The sequence below is a fragment of the Hyperolius riggenbachi genome, chromosome 9 (genome assembly GCF_040937935.1).
Source record: "Hyperolius riggenbachi isolate aHypRig1 chromosome 9, aHypRig1.pri, whole genome shotgun sequence".
Classification (NCBI taxonomy): domain Eukaryota; kingdom Metazoa; phylum Chordata; class Amphibia; order Anura; family Hyperoliidae; genus Hyperolius; species Hyperolius riggenbachi.
Window position 1 is genome coordinate 109,013,567 of NC_090654.1, and position 19,023 is coordinate 109,032,589.

At 43.7% G+C, this 19,023-nt stretch overlaps 1 protein-coding gene across 26 annotated transcripts in view; it reads left to right on the top strand.

The window, feature by feature from the left end:
* The window catches only part of GPHN (gephyrin), a 468,752-nt gene that overhangs the window by 173,071 nt on the left and 276,658 nt on the right, over positions 1 to 19,023 (top strand). For all 26 annotated transcript variants that reach the window (XM_068253294.1, XM_068253293.1, XM_068253298.1 and 23 more), the window contains 3 exons: positions 8,099 to 8,156; positions 13,692 to 13,784; positions 17,638 to 17,732. In XM_068253294.1, coding sequence (XP_068109395.1) covers positions 8,099 to 8,156; positions 13,692 to 13,784; positions 17,638 to 17,732 — 246 coding nt within the window. The remainder of the gene's footprint in view (positions 1 to 8,098; positions 8,157 to 13,691; positions 13,785 to 17,637; positions 17,733 to 19,023) is intronic.

The window sequence follows — 19,023 nt, forward strand, 5'->3', positions numbered from 1 at the left end:
GGCATTTAAAATTTGACAGAACCGACAGGTTTTGGGACAATCCATCTCCTCATAGGGTATTTCAAGGGTTTGCTTTGTTTTCAACAGCATTTCCTGAACAGCAGTTTAATAGCAAGATACCAGCCGGCCTCCCTAATCACTTGCACACTATTATGTCAGTTAGATTTTGCAACTACTGTTCAGGAAATGCTGTTGAAAACAAAGAAAGCCCTGAGAATCCCCCTTAAAAAGATGGACTGGCCCAAAACCTGTCATCTTTCACATTTTAACTGCCTACTTTTTTTGCGATAGTGGTCCTTTAAGATGCCTGAGACAGTTCTGCACTGATTTCTAAAAACCTACCAATATTTTGTCTCAGCCCCCTTGATAAATCTGGCCCACTAAGGGCTCGTTTCCACTAGTGCGGCGTGCGTCTCGCAGACGCACGCCGGCACTGAGCGGGTGGGCGGGATCTCAGGCGAATCCCATGAGCCGTGCCATGCACGGCTATGGGATTCGCATCCTCCGCCGCGAATTCTGCGGGGGGTTTCGGCCGAATCGATCCCGCAAGCGATTCGGCCGCGGCGCCGTTATCCCCTATGGCAGAGTTTCCCCGTGCGATTCATGTGCGGGGAAACTCTGCGGAATCGCGGCGGAAACCGCGATAGTGAAAACGGGGCCTAACTCTTGTAGTGCCGATCTTCTGCACACTTTCTGAACTGTAGTAAAAGTACATGTGGCTGAGGGCTTCATGCTGCTGCTTCTTTAGTTTGGTTATGCTGTGTGATTTGTTTGGCTGAGCTGATGATGTAGCAATGTAAAGAACTGCAGATGTAATAATCAATGCATAGAATCAGTAGTTAACAACAGAATGTGTACACAGCAGCTTCTTTACCATGTTATTGGCACCCGCTCTCGCGGCAGTGAGGGGATACTTCTACTTTCCCTGTCTTAGACACTCCATAATGGACTACTGGGGAATTTAAGTCAGAGACTGCAATACAGGGTAGGTGGAGGGTGCTTTTGCATTTTGGACAGACAGATATAGCAACAACTCTAGAGTGAGTCTTTTTGTGGTTCACCATCACCAAGCTGTATTTTTGCTTTAAAACTATTTACAATATACACAGAAAATAAATATGAACAAAATCTTGCCATTGGTTACATCACACTTTAAGCGGACCTAAACCCAGGACTTCCTTTCTCCTCTAAAAGATAAGCAACTTCATAATTTATCCTTTACAGGAAAACATTTTTTTTTTTTAAAACCGCAACATCTCTTCGTAGAAATGCAAGCAGTAACAGTTACTTCCTGGTTTCATAGACTCACATACAGGGTTAACCTACTTAGCGGTAATCCCGAGTCAGCTCAGAGTGGTAATCCCATGCCTGAGTTAGCTATAGGCTATTATATGCTTTTTATATGTTTTTTTGTTTTTAGGGTCTAAAAGTTTGTAAAAAAAAAAAATTGCATGGCTTTTAGACCCTAAATCTACAGCCTGATTATCATCTGACTTTAGTCTGTTGAATGAGAGTCATGCATGTGTACGTGTGCAAACATGATGAGCAACTGATAACAGGCGGTTTGCCCAATCCAACTGTTGGATCTATGTTGGTCTGATATCATGCTATTGGTGCGCAGTTGGTGCGTGTGTACAAGTAGTTTGAAAGACTTGGACTTGTTTTAAATGTGTAGTCCGTCAGTCCTCTTGCATGCACAGTATGTTAATTGCATTAGTTGTTTAGCCGTCTAGGCATGTGTATGTACTGTACAGGTCTTATGGCTCGTCAGGTTGTGTGGTTTGTCATATTGGTCATGTGGTTGTGTGCAAGTTGGACGTGTGTATGAGCCTTAAATGAGTACATTTGAAATCGGCGCCGGTAGACTTGGGCGCAGGATTCAGCTGTATATGGCTGATCCTACTTCTGCACAAGTCCGGGCCGATTTAATTACTATTCCCCCTCCAGGCCGACATGGATAGTGGGGGAATGAAATAATTCGGCTTCCAGCGATTGCTGGAGGCCGAATTATTGTGTTTTTTAAGCAACCTCGGCTCTGTCTTCTGACGGACCCGACGTTACTCACTGAGCGCTGCAATAGGAGTGATTCCTATTGTAGTCTATGGAGGCGCCGGCTGCGCCCAAATCTAGCAGCGCTGAAAAGCACTGCTCCGCCTTAAATCTGGAAATAACGCCAGGGAGGTTCCATGCTCGATTCTGCGGGCGATTCTCTTATCTTCCATTCATTTTCTTATCTTTTCTCATTGTTCCCCATGCAGAATCGAGCGCAGAAACGATTGTGTGGGAGATCGGACATGTCGGAAATTATCTATCGAGCCATCTAAATGGCTCAGAATCTAACCGTGTATTCCCAGCATTACTGTCTAATCAGCAAGAGCCTATTAAGTGTCTCAGGGTTAGGGCTGATTCACACTACAAGAGCTATTAAGAGGAACTGTCGCAAAAATCGTACAATTTAAAACACATACAAATAAGAAGTACATTTCTTCCAGAGTAAAATGAGCCATTTTAATAGAAATCTGACATTACCAACAGATTTTGGACTAGCCCATCTTCTCATAGGGGGGTTCTTTATTTTTAAAAGCACTTAGTTGAATGGCAGTTGCTCCAACTGCCAAAATAGTGTGCAGCAAGCAGGGTGGCTGACCAGCATCTTTGTGTAAAGATTTTTCAGGGAATGTCTTTATAAAGAATAAAGGCCATGCTGAGAATCCCCTATGAAGAGATGGACTAGCTCAAAACCTGTCGATAATGTCAGATTTCTACTACCTACTGAAAGTGACAGCAACATAGGAGAGAAGTAATTTATGGCTCATTTTACTCTGGAAGAAATGTACTCCTTATTTGTATGTGTTTTAAATTTTAAGATTTTCGCGACAGCTCCTCTTTAAACACTAGAGATTTTTAAAGCTCTTGCTAATGCAATGTTTTTTTGTTTTTTGTTTTTACAAAATCACATCACATTGTGAACACACGTAGGATAACATTAGCAAGAGCTTTTAAAATCACAAAGCACTTAGAAAAGTTCTTGTAGTGTGCACGAGCCCTTAAAATACATGAACTACCGTATATTCCGGCGTATAAGACGACCCCCTAAATTTTCCAGTTAAAATATAGAATTTGGGATATACTCGCCGTATAAGACTACTCTTCTTCCAACGCACATCAAATAAAAATTAAAAAACATCATATACTAGTGCTATGTATGAACAGATACTGGTGCTGTACTGTATGTGGTACCCAGTATATAACAGTATATAGGCGATTGACTGGTTGGATTGGTCAACTCTCCCTCTCCCTAAGGGGATTGGTCAGCTCTCCTTGTCTAGCTGTTTATCAGAGCGGTATGGAAGAATAGATTGTGCTGTGCCCATAAAACACGTCTCTTTCACCCGTCTGGCCCACCCTTGTATCCTATTTACCTACTTCTCTGCTTCTCAGATCTCACACATGTGCATCTGCGCCGCTTCACTACAGTCCTCAGCAGCGAGGTCTGAGAGTCGGTAACAGGATAGGGTGTATCACCCGGCATCAGTGACACCCGGCATATAAGATGACTCCTTACTTTTCAGAAGCTTTTTAAGGGTTAAAAAGTAGTCTTATACGCCAGAATATACAGTATTGACCTTTTTTTTAATCTCGACCAGCCTCAGAAGTTGTATTCTGCCAGGAATACTTTGAGGCCTCTTTCACAGTGGGACATTGCGTTTGATGCAACGTTAAGGTCGCATAACGTGCCCCTAATGCAACGCATTGAAAGACTGTAACTTGGGTGTTATTTAGCCCTGCGTTTGGTGCGCCGTTTTCGTCGCACAGTGATGGAACGAAAATGGCGAATGCGTTACATTTTTTTTTAAACCTTACTAAGCATGTGCAACACACATAATGCAGCAAATGTATTGCTAAACGCACAGCATGCAGCACTTTCTAAATATTGCTACACGTTACACACAACACAAAGTGTGCACTGTGAATGTCGCACAGACTTTGTATTGCTGTGCGTTAGTCCACGTTATACAATTTTCTAACGTGCGACTTTAACGTCGCATTGTAAAAGAGACCTTATGGCTGTAATTTGTTCATGAGTGATGTTTACTCCTAACAAGGTACCAACAAGACAGAAGCTGTCACTTTCATGCTTAGAAATCAACTCTTTCAGGCAGCAAAATAAAACAAGTAAAGCAGCCTGGTTATTAATGTTTTGTACTTTACATACACATGTTTATCTCATCATGTCACACATCGCCTCGAGTACACGTTTAACCTCCTTGCCGGTTATCCCGAGCTCAGCTTGGGGTAACCCGCCGCGGAGGATTGCTCTGGCCCTGAGGGGTGGATCGGGACTCAGTCTTGCGTCAGTCCGATCGTCGCCATGGCGACGGAGGAAGCCCATACAGGAAATCCTGTTCAGAACGGGATTTCCTCTTGGGTATTTGCGCCGGAGAAGATTGGAGGGGTGGGAGGGATAGCGAAGGGAGGGGGAAGCATGTAGCAAGCGCTAGGCTAAAAAAAAAAAAAAAAAAAAAAAAAAAAAAGCAAAAAAACCCCTCCCACTGCCGTGCGCAGCAAATACTTAGAACAGCAGGGAGGTTAAGGGAACATAAACTTAGAGGGATATGAATGTCTCTTTTTAACCACTTAAGGACCAGCGGTCTCTGGGCACTTAAGGACCAGAGACCGATGGTCCAATCCCGACAGAATCCCGACGAATCGCAGCACATACCCGTCGCAACCGCCATCATCACCCGGGCCCCCAGGACATAGACTCTGCCTGTCTCTGTGACGGCAGAGTCATGTGAGCTGGTCAGGAGCCGCTTTCATTGGCTCCTCACCCTGTTTTTCAATGTAAGCCAATGGGAACGGCTTACATTGAAAGACAGGGCCAGGAGCCGATAAAATCTGCTCCTGACCGGCTCACATGACTCTGCCGTCATAGAGACAGGCAGAGCCTGTGAGATGCGGCAAGAATCGTTGGGTTTGAGCGGCGGAGACGGCGGATGCATGCTGCGGACAGTGATTGAAATCTACACCCTGCCAGCCAAAAGCCCACCAAAACAAGGCGTAGATTTCAATCACTGCGGTCCTTAAATGGTTAAACAATACCATTTGCTTGGCAGTCCTGCTGATCTCTTTGGCTGCAGATAGTGGCTGAATCACACACCTGAAACAAGCATGCAGCTAATCCATTCTGACTTCAGTCAGAGCACCTGATTCAGGGGCTGTGGCTAAACATATTAGAGGCAGAGGATCAGCAGTAGAGTCAGGCAACTGATATTATTTTATCTACTTGCCGGCTGCTCCACGCCAATTGGTGTGAAAGCGGCGGCAGCCCCAGGACCACTCCACGCCGATTGGTGTGAATGGCTGGGAATGGGGATTGCAGGAGATCGCGGGCGCTGATGTGTGCGCATCTCTGCATGAATGACGGATTTCCGTCCCGCCATCAGTCTCCGAGCAGCGATCGCCACTCGGAGACTGTCAGATGGCGAAACCTGCCGCCTAATAACTCTGTACAACGCTGTGATCTAAGGCCCCCTGGGAGGCGCAAAAAAGTGATAGGCTGAAGCCTATGACAGCCGATCATCCTGATTGGCTGGCGGGGGGAGAAAGGGAGGGGGAATTAAAAAAAATAACAAGAAAAGAGGAACATTTATAAAAATAAATATTTATTAAAAAATAAACAAAGCAGGAAGGATTTTAAACCCGCAGTGGCCTATTTTGTTAAAAAATTCCATGTCACTAGGGGGGTTTAAGACCGTGGTCCTCAAGAGGTTAAAAGGGAAACTCCATATCCTTCTTAGTTTAGGTTCCCTTTAAGTTATATTGTTAATATTTATGTGTGCACTAACTACTACTTCTAAAAGACCATTTCAACCCTGTATGCTCATATCACATATAATGAGTAGCTATTTGGCTTCTTACTGTACCTGTAGCAGCAGCAGCAGTGGATAGACAGGACTTTTCTTTCACAGTCTACTGAATCATTTGTTCACTCATTGGGATAATTCATCATTTCAAATACAGTATTTTGTCCATAGCAGTAAGGATGATTGAGGGTCCTTTTACACTGGTGTGCTGCAGTTTCGCACCACAGCCAAAAAGTCGCATTACAGCTGTGTTTAGACCGAAGGAAAAAAATTAACGTGCAACTTCCGTGCAATACCACAGAAATTGCACAGTAACCTACTGAAGCTTGTTTGATTCTTGGTCGATACCCCAAGCAGTTTTGTCACATTGACTTTAATGGCCACTGTGACGAGCTGTGGCGGGCAAGAGTACTGCGATGCAACTCGCTGCAGTAAATGTGTAAATTAAAATCCCCTATAGATTCCAATGAATACCAATTAATATACATGGGGAAAAGTGGGTTGGCGAATGTGGGCACTGCGACTAACCCCATCCCTATTGGCCAGCTTGCTTCAGGTCAAAGGTCACTGGGTATTATGTGATGGAAGTTTGTAAATGGCGAACTGATGCCAATCCGAACTCCCATCTCTACTAATACAATAACTGACCTTTCCAGAGTTTGGCTCTAAACTGTTGCAGGGACCAGTGAATACATTAAAGTAAATGGGAAAGGCAGAATTCTTTCAACCCGACTGAGTTCAATGAATTCTGTCTTAAAAACAACCATTCCTGAAAATATGTGTGTGCAAGAGCCTGCAGTGTAAGCTCTCTTACTGCTGCAAGGATCGGTGGGTGGTAGGGTTTATCACCTTAATTAAATTAGATATCAGAAACTCTGCCACCTCTAAAAGCAAGATAGCCATGGCCCATTATTCTTAAATGTTTTGAAGCTTTATTATACAAACACCTATATTCTATGCAAAATGAAATCTACCCCTAGGGCAGGAATGTCCCAGGTGCGGCCCACCAAGTCTTTTCTGGTGGCCCCTGAAGCTCTCTATAGCTGTTAATTCCAAGTGGTCTGCAGGCTGTAGCTGTGGTGCCACATGCAGGGGCCACCTTGTGCCTCCCCCTTTACTCACCTGTAGGATATCAACCACCACTGTAGCAGTAACTTATTAGCAGCTGCCACTGTGCCAGCAGCAGTAACAGCCACTGATTAGCAGCTGCAACTGTGCCAGTAGCACTATGCCTACATATTGAAAGGGACATGCTAACTGCACATGGTATATAGGTCATGTTTTATTTGATAAAATGTCACAGACACAGTTTACCTAACGGCAATCAGTAAAAATGGTTTAATTTCGCTAGTTCAGGCCCCCTAGCACTCTCAAGAAGGCAATATGGCTCTTGGCCTAAAAAGTTTGGCCACCCCTGCTCTGGGGTAATGTTCTCAGAGATGGACTTCAATTCTGTGTATTCTCAGAAAAGGATAATAGCCTATTATTAACAGAATGTGGCACACGATAGCATTATGATCTTATGTCATTTTTTTAAAGCACACTTGGACTGAGAGGGATATGGAGGCTGACATATTTATTTTCTTTTAAACAATGCAGATTGCCTACTGTCCTGCTGAACCTCTGACGCTCCTACTTTTAGCCATAGACCCTGATCAAGCTTGCAGATCCGGGGGTTTTAAATAAAGTCTGACCGAATAAGTTGCATGCATGTTTCAGGAGTGTGATTCAAACACTTCTGCAGCCAAAGAGACCAATATGGCAACGGAAATCAAGGCCAAAGGAAGTTAATATGGCAGCCACCGTATTCCTCTCAGTTCAGCTGTACTTTGAGGTAAAAATGATGCATTGAAATATCGAAAAAGGTCAAAAATATAACAAGATAGTCCACAGTAAAATTAAGAGATACAAAAATAGAGAGCAGGAATTTTGTACAAAACGTATGTGTCGAAGTCTCCGATTTTGATTGTCTGTCTATAAAGTCAGTGCCAACCGTAGACTGTTGCTGTTGAATATATTGAGATAAAATTACATATTATATACAGTAGAGGATGATGATCCCCACCAATCATGTTCCTGCAGTACAATTTACTTTTTGCTTTACTGACTAAATAGATGTTGTGTCTTGTGTACCATTTACCTGTTTGCATACATTTTGCAGCTCATGACATATGCTAAACTATTTTTCTCCTCGTTTTGAAAAATAATAAGATTTATTTCTCCACTTTTAGATTGGGCGGGACTATATCAGCATATAAAATTGTGCCAGACGAAATAGACGATATTAAGGTATGGTATGATTAACACTACTTTAATTTTAAGCATTTACCTGAAATCATTGAATATTTTTTTTTTCTTCTTAGCTTATATGACAAGGGAATGCATACGTGCATAAGACGTATTGATAAATTGATTTAACCCTTTAGCAGCCAATGTATTTAGAGGCTTGCAAGGGCTCCAGGCCTATTTTATTTTAGCACATTTTTTCCATGTCCTGTTTTTGTTGCACTTGCTTACTTGCAGGAGCAGTTGAAAAAGTTGCGTTCAAAAATGAGCGTTCTTGTTACTGATTGATACATGTGGGCACAATTGTTACTTATCGATATATGTAGGCACAATTGTTATTTATAGTAATATAAAAAGCCGTTAACGCCATTTAGCGGGCGGCTGCAATTAAATTGAAATGTATCGTATTATTGTTATGCAGGGATTGAGGGGTGTTTAGGCACTACTAGAGGGTCTTAGGATTAGACACCACCAGGGGGGTCTTAGGGTTTGGCACCACCAGGGTGTATTTAGGGTTAGGCACCACCAGGGTGTATTTAGGGTTAGGCACCACCTGGGTGGATTTAGGTTTAGGCACCACCAAAGGGGTCTTAAGGCCCGTACACACGCCGTACTAAAGGCAACTACGGGTCTGTCGTTACCTCCCGCTGGGCGGGCATTCCAGCGAAAGTCCTGCGTGTGTACAGTCTGTCTGCAGACTGATAAGGCTGTTTCTGAGCGATCCGCCCGGCGGATCGCTCAGAAACAGCCTTATCAGTCCGCCGACAGACTGTACACACGCCGGACTGTCTGCTGAAAACCCGCCCAGCGGGAGGTGACGACGGACCCGTTTTTGCCTGCAGTCAGGCGTGTGTACGGGCCTTTAGGGTTAGGCACTACCAGGGAAGTCTTAGGGTTAGGCACCACCAGGGAAGTCTTAGGGTTAGGCACCACCAGGGGAGTGTTCTGTGTGAGAGTAGGGAGAGGTTAGGGTATAGTTAGGTTCAACATTATCAGTAAATATACTGATAATGTAATATGCAATTAAATCATCATTTACTGGTTTTATTATCATTTTTGTTCTTTAACGTTGTGCTTAAATAGTTATTTATCGATATTGCTAGTAATATCGTTATTTAATGTCGCGCTTAAATTAGCTTGCGACTTTTTCAAATGTATGCCTTGCTTGCTAATTAGTACTGCTGTAATGTGTATTAATGGCCACTTGTCACTAGGGGACAGTGTGAGACAGTGAATGTCACAGGACTTCTGCTTTCAGTTTCTAAATTTCCTGCTAGTAGAGAGAAATCAAAGCATTCCAAGAACTTACAGCATAACAAGTTATGCCGACTGAGATCAAAAGCAGTGCACTTATCTCAAAGGAGATAACGCTGTTGAAGCTGCTGATGGGTTAAGAACAAGCTCATAGAACATGATCTGTTCGTATCTATTCCTTTCCAATTGCTCTCTGACACATCCTCTTCCTTTTTCTCTCTATGTAACACCCCCTTCCTTATTATCCCTACCTCCTTTCTCTGTAACTAGCCAACTCAAATGTTTGGTTTAATATAAATAATTTTAATATTGGTTAATACTGGTTTAATAGTAATATCAATTTAAAGTATAATATTTCGATACTGTAAATAATGCATAGATGCTTGTTTAGGTGCATATACAGTACAGTTCAATACTGTTTTCTTCCCTGACACTGATAGGAAGATAAGTTAAGCTTATTCAATAAGCAGTGCAAGTAGCCAAGTACATTCATCTAATAGCATAATACTGATGCCTTTCAAGTACTTGATTCTTACTGGTGTCACTGGGTGACCTATATCTGTTCAGTTGAAAAGAGAGGGTCAGTTACATGCAAATAATTGTAGAGTGGATGCTAATTTAATGCAAATTGTATGCAGATTGGAATTGCTCCAATCAGATTCACTTACTAATGTGATTGGTCCAATTCCAAGCTGCACACAGTTTGCATGGAATTTGCATGCACGCCATTGTTATTTGCAACTCAATGACCATCTTTATTTAGATGTAATGATCCAGGAGTTAAAAGGGTACATAAAGTGACATGTAGCATGAGATAGTCATTTATATATAGTAACAATCCTACTTATAGCTTGCTTTTATTATCTTTTTTTTATTTTCCTATTCACACTCTTAGGGTTAATATACCTGTGCTATAAACCAGAGTTTCTCTGCGATAGAGTGAAGTCAAACTGAAGCCCAAATTTCCTAAAAACGTTTCCTAATTTCCAGCATCAAAGACAAAGCATGTCATGTCAGGCTCTGTCTTAATGATATTAGTTAGCTGAAGTCTGCCAAAGCTCTGGCCACCCCCGCCTGCATTGCCACGCTCCAACTTCAACTCGGCAGCTGCGGCCTAATTGGTAGCTGCTGAGCTGGGGGCAGGACGAGGCAACACAGGTAAGGGTGGCCAAAGAGCTTCAGAAGACTTCAGAAAAATGGGTACAATTGCATTGCTGAGGAGAAGACGCGGAGCGTCACCTGTGTTTTAAATTGCAGGTTAATTGCAGTTTAACTGCATTAATGCAGAGCCTGATGTGACAGGCTATATCTTTTATATTGGAAGAGCTCTTTACAGGGAAGATCTGAGGAAAAAACAAAAACTTTCTACTTACCTGGAGCTTCCTCCAGCCCCTGGCAGCCGCAGCTCTGGTGTAACGGGGTCTCCTCTGTTGCAGATGCTGACCTCGCCAGGTTGGCATCTTCTGTGCCTGCACAAAGCTTGTGGTCGCTCTGCAGTAACCGGGGGCATTCTACGCAGGCACTTAGCGTGAGGCACAGAAGATGCTGACTTGGCAAGGTCAGTATCTGCAACGGAGGGGACCAAAGGACATATCGGCTGCCAGTGGCTGGAGGAAGCCCCGGTAAGTAGAACTTGTTTTCTTTTGTTCCTCAGATCTTCCCTTTAAGTATTGCTAATGAGCACAAGTTCAAAAAAAGTATGCGTTTTGGTTATACTCACTATATGGTCAGATGGAGAACAGTCCATCTCCCTTTTGGGATGTTTAAGGTCCTTTTACACTGATCCCATTGTATAACGGTGCAACAAACAGTATAATTGTATCACAATCTGGTGCAGTTAGATTTCAATAGCTCCTCCACACTGCTGTATCTCTGTTTCGGTGCGACAAGCATGCTGTGCATTGCTGGTGTGTGGTTCAAGCAGAAAGTCTATGGAGTGTATGCTGCACTGTATGGGTTGCATTGGTAGCACGCAATGTGACTTTACATGACCATTGCAGTGCGCTCCTATTTTTAAGGACTAGAACATACATAATTTTTCTAAGTAACCTATATAGTTCTATAGAATCTTCCAAGTAAATAAAGTTGCCTTCATAATTACATGATCAGTTACAGCAAACGTATTGATACTACAATGTGTTTTCTGGGGAAAATCCATTGGTATATGATACTGACCTTGTTTCTGCTTCCTGTATTAATGGCTGCAACGCCACAATTTGAAACCTAAGTAGCTTGTGGTTCTCCTGATTGAATGGCAGCTCTCAGTAGGTAACATGACACTCACACCTGGAGAAATGGTCATGTACGGTATGCTGTAGTGAAAAACTACCTTGAATTCCATTTTGATTTCAATGAGTGGTTCCAGTACAGAAATAACAATTGAATAGTAGATATTCGATTACATTAGATACTTAGATACTAATAGTGTTGAGTTCAATGAATGAATATGATTCTGGACAGTTGATGGCGTATAATGACCAGAGTTGGTGCATTGTTTGCACATATGGTTTCCTTCTGTAAAATGAGACTCCTTGATTTGCTTTACCATCGTTGGTACTCTATTTTGTAGAAATTGTTGGTTTCAGCATTCCATTCCTTAATACATTGAACCACAGCTAATCGTGTTTAATTTGATTACTGTCTTAAGAAAAGTTCACAATATCAAACTTGTTTAAAAATCTATGTATACATCAATATACCTTTAGATTGTAAGCTCACATGGGCAAAGCTCTCTCTTCTGTCTTGAATAATGCAATATGTCTTGTTAATCAGCATACAATTTGTCCCTGAAATTTTCTATATTGTTAGCTACTGAATTATGCACCACTGTCTGGATTGTCATGTATACCAATGTCTGTACTTATGTACCACTGTTTGTTTGTTCTTGTACAGCGCCAAAGCAGATGATGGTGATAATTTAGCAATAATAACAGACCTACATTTAGCATAGGTTCACAGTAGGACGTTGCATTGTGATGCGATGTTAAAGTCAAAACGCAACATTACAATGCAAAAAAAAAATGGTAACACACATTAACGCTGCATTACCGTCGCATTAAGTTGGTACAGTGAAGCATACAGGCAATGCTTTTCTGATCAGTTTTCAGCATAAACTGGATTACATAATAGTCAGAACAGTATTTGTTTTGTCCTGCTAAATGCAGTGCAAAGCTATACAGTTGTTGATCATCATGCACTGTCCCCACACTTGGACCTTGAAAGGTGGAAAATATTTTCTGTCTCGGAGCTCATGAATGATTTTAGGGAGATATCCTCTTGACAGGCATTGGTAACGGTATAGCAGATTTCTCTCCAAAAATAAAAGTAGACAGCTATAGACTTTCATACATCGTTGTATTGTCAATTTGGGCACACCATGTTTCTCGTTCTTTAATTTCATTGCGTTTGTGATGGAAGAAAATATATATAATGCACTTATAGATTGCCATGCGATGTGGGAAATTAATAGATTCCTCTCTGATCAGAATTGAATCAGAGAGGTATCAATTCCTACTATACAAATTACCGTAAAGCCGTGGCTATAAGTTGAGAAATATAGGTCTGATTGAATAAAGAAAAGTATAAAGCCTTATATGTGGGTCAGCGTGTCTGTCTCCCCCTTGCAAAGCTGCCGCAGGGGAGCGTACAGTATTCTAGGCTCCCATTCCTCCTCCTGTAATTTATGGGGAGGGGCTTAGGATATTAGTATTTTGAATGCCAGCCTTGGCTTTTGGCTTTCGGACATTATCCCTCCCGTCCTTCCAGAACCTGTATGAGTCAAAACCAATTCTGGGTACAACCACCCATTTGTACTTGGCAAAATAAATGAGTCTTCAGATTTTGTGCGCTATATGGAGAGACAGAGTCGGCAGACCTGAGACACACATACTGTGGGGTGGGGGTAATCTGGCCACACTGGCTGTAATTGGGGACTGACCTTTACTTAAAAAAAAATCAGATTTGATCAGAGAGAGATCTGTCTATTGGTTGATCGGCCACCAAAATCTCAAGATACATGGGTACTTTTATAGTCTATGGTTGTCTACATGTCAGTAGGTTTTGAGCTTTGACCTGTTGGCATTATTATTCTTTATTTTTTTTTTCTTTGTTCCAAATGACAGCATAGCAAAGTGGAGATTGAGCTCAGTATTTAGCATATGTTGTCATTTTTCACTGCACAAAATTAGAAGCTCTGACTTATTACTGAATAATTTCTGTTCTACAATGTACAATTGTTCTGTTTTTTGAAAAGTTGGCTTTTCTTATATTGATATCTTTTGCCAGGAATCGTTAATAGACTGGTGCGACGAAAAAGAACTTAACTTGATTTTAACAACAGGAGGGACTGGGTTTGCCCCAAGAGATGTTACACCAGAGGTGAGAAAACCTATATGTACATATATGCACTGTATATGTCCTTTGTTAAATGTAACTAAATATGCTTGCTGGGACAAACCAACCCCACAGTTCCTTCTTTTCTGTCCCAGCAGATTTTACTTTTGCTGATTGACCAAAATCTGAGCAGCAGCAAAATTCTCTTCATATACACTGATCGATTTTCCTGTGCAGATCCGATCACTGTGATTGAATTTGCTGGAGATTGATGCCCCAACAATTCCAGCTGAAATCGATTGAAATTCTTGATCATACCAGATGAAAGACCTAGTTTGAGAGAGGGGCACGGCAACATACGGTTGCCCAGGGCCTCTGAGTCAGTGGTGGACCTCCCAGGTCTCCCCACCAAGCTAACAGTGGTCTCCCAGGCACCTGCTGAATACTTATGGCAGTAGAGTGAACTCAGCTGACTGGCCAGCACACTTCCTCCGTTCTATGTCCTTCCATCTCTGCCAACAACTATTCTTCATGACCTGGCAGCAGTCTTGGGCTCATTGGGGGAAAATACTCAAGACAGGTAAAAAGGGCGCTGGACATCTGGGTGCTGCCATAGACTGTAATATGAATTGTTGGCACGGTATTTTGGGCACTGACTGAGCCCAAATTAGGAAAAAAAAGTACAATTTCCCTGCAGCTGGCAGCCAAATTGCATCTTTAGGCCTGTTTCCACTAGCCACCGTGCGTCCTGCGAGACGCGCGGCGGTACTACGTTCCTGTGCGAGGACGCAGCCCGGCTATGGGATTTGCTGCCTCCCATACAAAAAATGCTGCAATGTCGGCCGAAACACTAATGCAAGCGATTCGGATGACAGCAGCATTATCCCCTATGGCAGAGTTGAAAACTCTGCGGATTTGGCCCGATTTCCGCAACAGTGGAAATGGGCCCTAACCCCTGAGTCCATGGAAACCTGGTGGGGGAATAGAATCTATATAAAATTTGCATTAGCAGGGTGATTATTTTTTTTATTTTTTTATTTTTTTTTTTTTGGGCTTCACCTTGCGCACAATTTTCCCAGCGCCCTTTTTTACGTGTATGCCATCACTAGTGTGCTGTGTTGTGCGGCGCTGCAGCTTGGCCTTAACTCTCCTGGCGGTCTAATTATTTCCGCCAGGAGGCAGCGCAGCAGTCTTTTTTTTGTTTTTTAAATCATGTAGCGAGCCCAAGGCTCCCCCCGCCCGCTTCGATCGACTTCGGCGATCTCCGATCAGGAAATCCCATTCAAATTGGGAGTCCCGATCCACCCCTCAGCGCTGCCTGGCAGTGATTGGCCAGGCAGCGCACGGGGTCTGGGGGGGGGGGCGCGCGGTGCGACGGATAGCGGCGATCGAGCGCGGGGCGACGGCGATCGGTGTGCTGACGCAGCTAGCAAAGTGCTAGCTGCGTTCAGCAAAAAAACATTAATTAAGCAAATCGGCCCAGCAGGGCCTGAGAAAATCTCCTGCGCGGCTTACCCTGAACGTAGGTTACCGCCAGGAAGGTTAGAGCTGCTGTGGCCTATTTTGAAAACAAATAGCCTGGTGTTTAGGGGGGTTTACCACTGTGGTCAAGTGGTTAAAGGACATGACAAGTGAAAGGGATATGGCTAATATATTTATTTAATTTTAAACAGTACTAGTTACCTGGTTGTCTTGCTGGTACTCTAATACTTTTAGAGGTAGACCCTGATCAAGCATGAAGATTAAATGTTTCTGACATAAATCTGACAAGATTAGCTGCATGCTTGTTTTGGGAGTGTGATTGAGACACTGATGCCGGAATGATCTGCAGGACAGCCAGGCAACTGCTATTGTTTAAAAGGAAATAAATATGGCAGCCTCCTTATCATGCTCGATTCAGGTTCCCTTTAAAATTGCTTGTTTTATGTCTAAGCATTGCTTTAAAGGAGTTATCAGGCTTCTAGATGTAAAATAAGGGCTACTTACCCGGGGCTTGGTCCAGCCCCAAGCTCCCAGCATGTCCCTCGCCGCAGCTCTGCACGCAGCCGTTCGCCTCCTCTGCCTCCCGGTCCGCGGTGATGAAGTCAGGCTGACCAGGCTGTGCCTGTGCGAGAGGCGCTGTCAATCACCGCCACATGGACCGGAGCATACTGTGCATGCGCAGAACTACTGCACATGCGCAGTACATTCCGATCTACGTGGCTGTGACTGACAGCGCCGCTCGTGCAGGCGCAATACAAGCAGACCTCCAGGTTGGCCTGACGTCATCACCGCAGAACGGGAGGCAGAGGAGGCGAACGGCTGCGTGCAGAGCTGCAGCGAGGGACATGCTGGGAGCCTGGGGCTGGACGAAGCCCCTGGTAAGTAGCCCTTCTTTTACATCTAGAAGCCTGATAACTCCTTTAACCCTCCTGGCGGTTTATTAAAATCCGCCAGGGGGCAGCAAAGCCGTTTTTTAAAAGAAATAATTTTTTTTTCATGTAGTGAGACAAGGTCTCGCTACATGATAACCGCTGCTCAGCGGCATCCCCCCAGCCCCCAGTTCAAAGAACGGGATCTCCTGGAGGGCTTCCCCCATCTCCATGGCGACGGGCGGGATGACGTCACCGACGTCATCGACGTCGTGACGTCAAAGGGGACTCCGATCCACCCCACAGCGCTGCCTGGCACTGATTGGCCAGGCAGCGCACAGGGTCTGGGGGGGGGGGGGCGGCTGTGGCGCGGCGGATCGGCGGGTAGCGGCGGCGATCGGATTGCACACGCAGCTAGCAAAGTGCTAGCTGCGTGTAGCAAAAAAAAAAATTATGCAAATCGGCCTAGCGGGGCCTGAGCGGTGCCTTCCGGCGGCATAGCCCGAGCTCAGCTCGGGCTTACCGCCAGGAAGGTTAAAGGACAGCTGAAGTGAGAGGTATATGGAGGCTGCTATATTTCTTTCCTTTTAAGCAATATCAGTTACCTGGCTGTCCTGCTGATCATTCCAGGATCAGTGTCTCAATCACCCCCCCGAAACAAATGTGCAGCTAATCTTGTCAAGAATTTAGAGCATGGCGTCTTTTCATTCCCACCCATGCCACCAAACGCTGCAAGTAAGCATTCTATTTAAAGGGACACTTAAGTCAAAAAAAAAATGGGTTTTACTCACCTAGGGCTTCCAATAGCCGCCTGCAGCTATCCGGTGCCCTCGCCGTCTCTCTCCGATCCTCCTGGCCCCGCTGGCAGCCACTTCCTGTTTCGGTGACAGGAGCTGACAGGCTGGGGACGCGAGTGATTCTTCGCGTTTCTGGCCACAATAGCGCCATCTATGCTGCTATAGCATATATCATATACTATATAGCAGCATAGAGGGTGCTTATGTGTCTGGGAATGCGAAGAATCACTCGCGTCCCCAGCCTGTCAGCTCCTGTCACAGAAACAGGAAGTGGCTGCCGGCGGGGCCAGGAGGATCGGAGGGAGACGGCGAGGGCAGCGGAGAGCTTCAGGGGGCTATTGGAAGCCCTAGGTGAGTAAAACTCATTTTTTTTGTTTGACTTAAGTGTCTCTTTAAGCAACGCAGCTGCCTTCCCATTCAGAGGAGCACACCAGTGGAGGGGCCACATTCAGCTATTGCACTTGACGTTTTTAGAGTGCCAATTGGAGACCCCCTCCCCCGTTATGTGTGAATAAACAGCGTGTCCTGCAACTAAGACCACATTTCAGATTTTGGCCCCTATATGATTGACTTTGACACCCCTAGTTTAGAGGCTCCTGACCAGGCACGTTACTAGTGTTTTAATTGACCCTCAAAAAGCTTCTATCCCAAATAAAATCAAGATTGGTTACTGAATACTTCCGTAGCTCTAAGAAGAAGGTTTTGTCTGGAGTTAATCTTTCATCTTTACTTCTGTCTCTGTCTACTTAGGCCACAAAAGAAGTAATAGAGCGAGAAGCTCCAGGAATGGCCTTGGCAATGCTAATGGGATCCCTAAATGTCACACCTCTAGGCATGCTTTCTAGGTAAGAGATTGTGATTTATTTGTACTATTTCTGTTTGTTCTGTGGATGCATCTCACAGAGGGAGAGAATACAGGGGATGAAGGATCCACGGTGTGTAGCAGACTAATACACCAAGAGCTGTGCAAAAAAAAAAAAAAAAAGCAATGCTTCCATATGGTTTCCGCTAGCAACTGTGTATTTACTGTGTGGCGAATTGCTTGTCTCTCTCTTTGGTCTTGTTTTTCCATTAGTCGTGTTTCATTCTGTAATGAGCTTTAACAGAACTAGTGAATAGATGCTCCGTATTAAAGGAACACTGAAGCCAGCTTAAAAAAGGCAGATACTCACCTATGGAGGTTCTCTGGATCTCCTAGAGCCTTGCTGTACCTTTCCAGGTGTCTTAGTTTCCCTTACAGGCATTTGAGTAACTGGTGGAATACACCTTTGAGGATCCTTGAAAGGCTTTGGAAGCACTCAGGGACACAAGTGTTTTCAAAGATGGGCAGTTCCATACTGCCCATGCTTGACCGCGCACTTGCACATGCCTATTACAGAGCCACCTGCCTTCCGAAGCACATGGGGACATGAATGCTTCTGAAGGACCCCAAGAGGGGACTAGGAAGGCTCTATGGGCCTTCCCTCTCCATAGGTAAGCATTTTTGTTTAAAGTATTGCTTTAATGTTAATTGTATCTAGTTTTGCAAGAGGTTAAAGAGGAACTCCAGTGAAAATAATTTAATAAAAAAGTGCTTCATTTTTACAATAATTATGTATAAATGATTTAGTCAGTGTTTGCCCATTGCAAAATCTTTTAAATCCCAGATTTACATTCTGACATTTATTACATAGTGACATTTTTACTGTTGGCAGGTGATGTAGGTGCTGCATGCTTTTTTAGCAGTTGGAAACAGCAGTAAACCGCTATTTCTCACAATGCAGTAAGGTTCACAGACAGGAAACTGCCAGGAGTACCACGTCCTCAGAGTTTCTTGTGGGAGGGGTTTCACCACAACATCAAACAGCGCCCCCTGGTGGTCTGTTTGTGAAAAGGAATACATTTCTCATGTAAAAGGGGATATCAGCTACTGATTGGGATAAAGTTCAATACTTGGTCAGAGTTTCTCTTTAAAGTTATTGCCACCACATAATAAATGTCCAAACATTAACCTATCAGTCCAGTATGAACAGGTTCAAATTGAACATGTTAAGCATATAAAATAAATAAAAGACAAACATCAAGTACAGTCATTGGTGTAAAACTAATTTGAAATTCTAATTTGCATTTTTTTTATGTATTCTATACACTTATGTA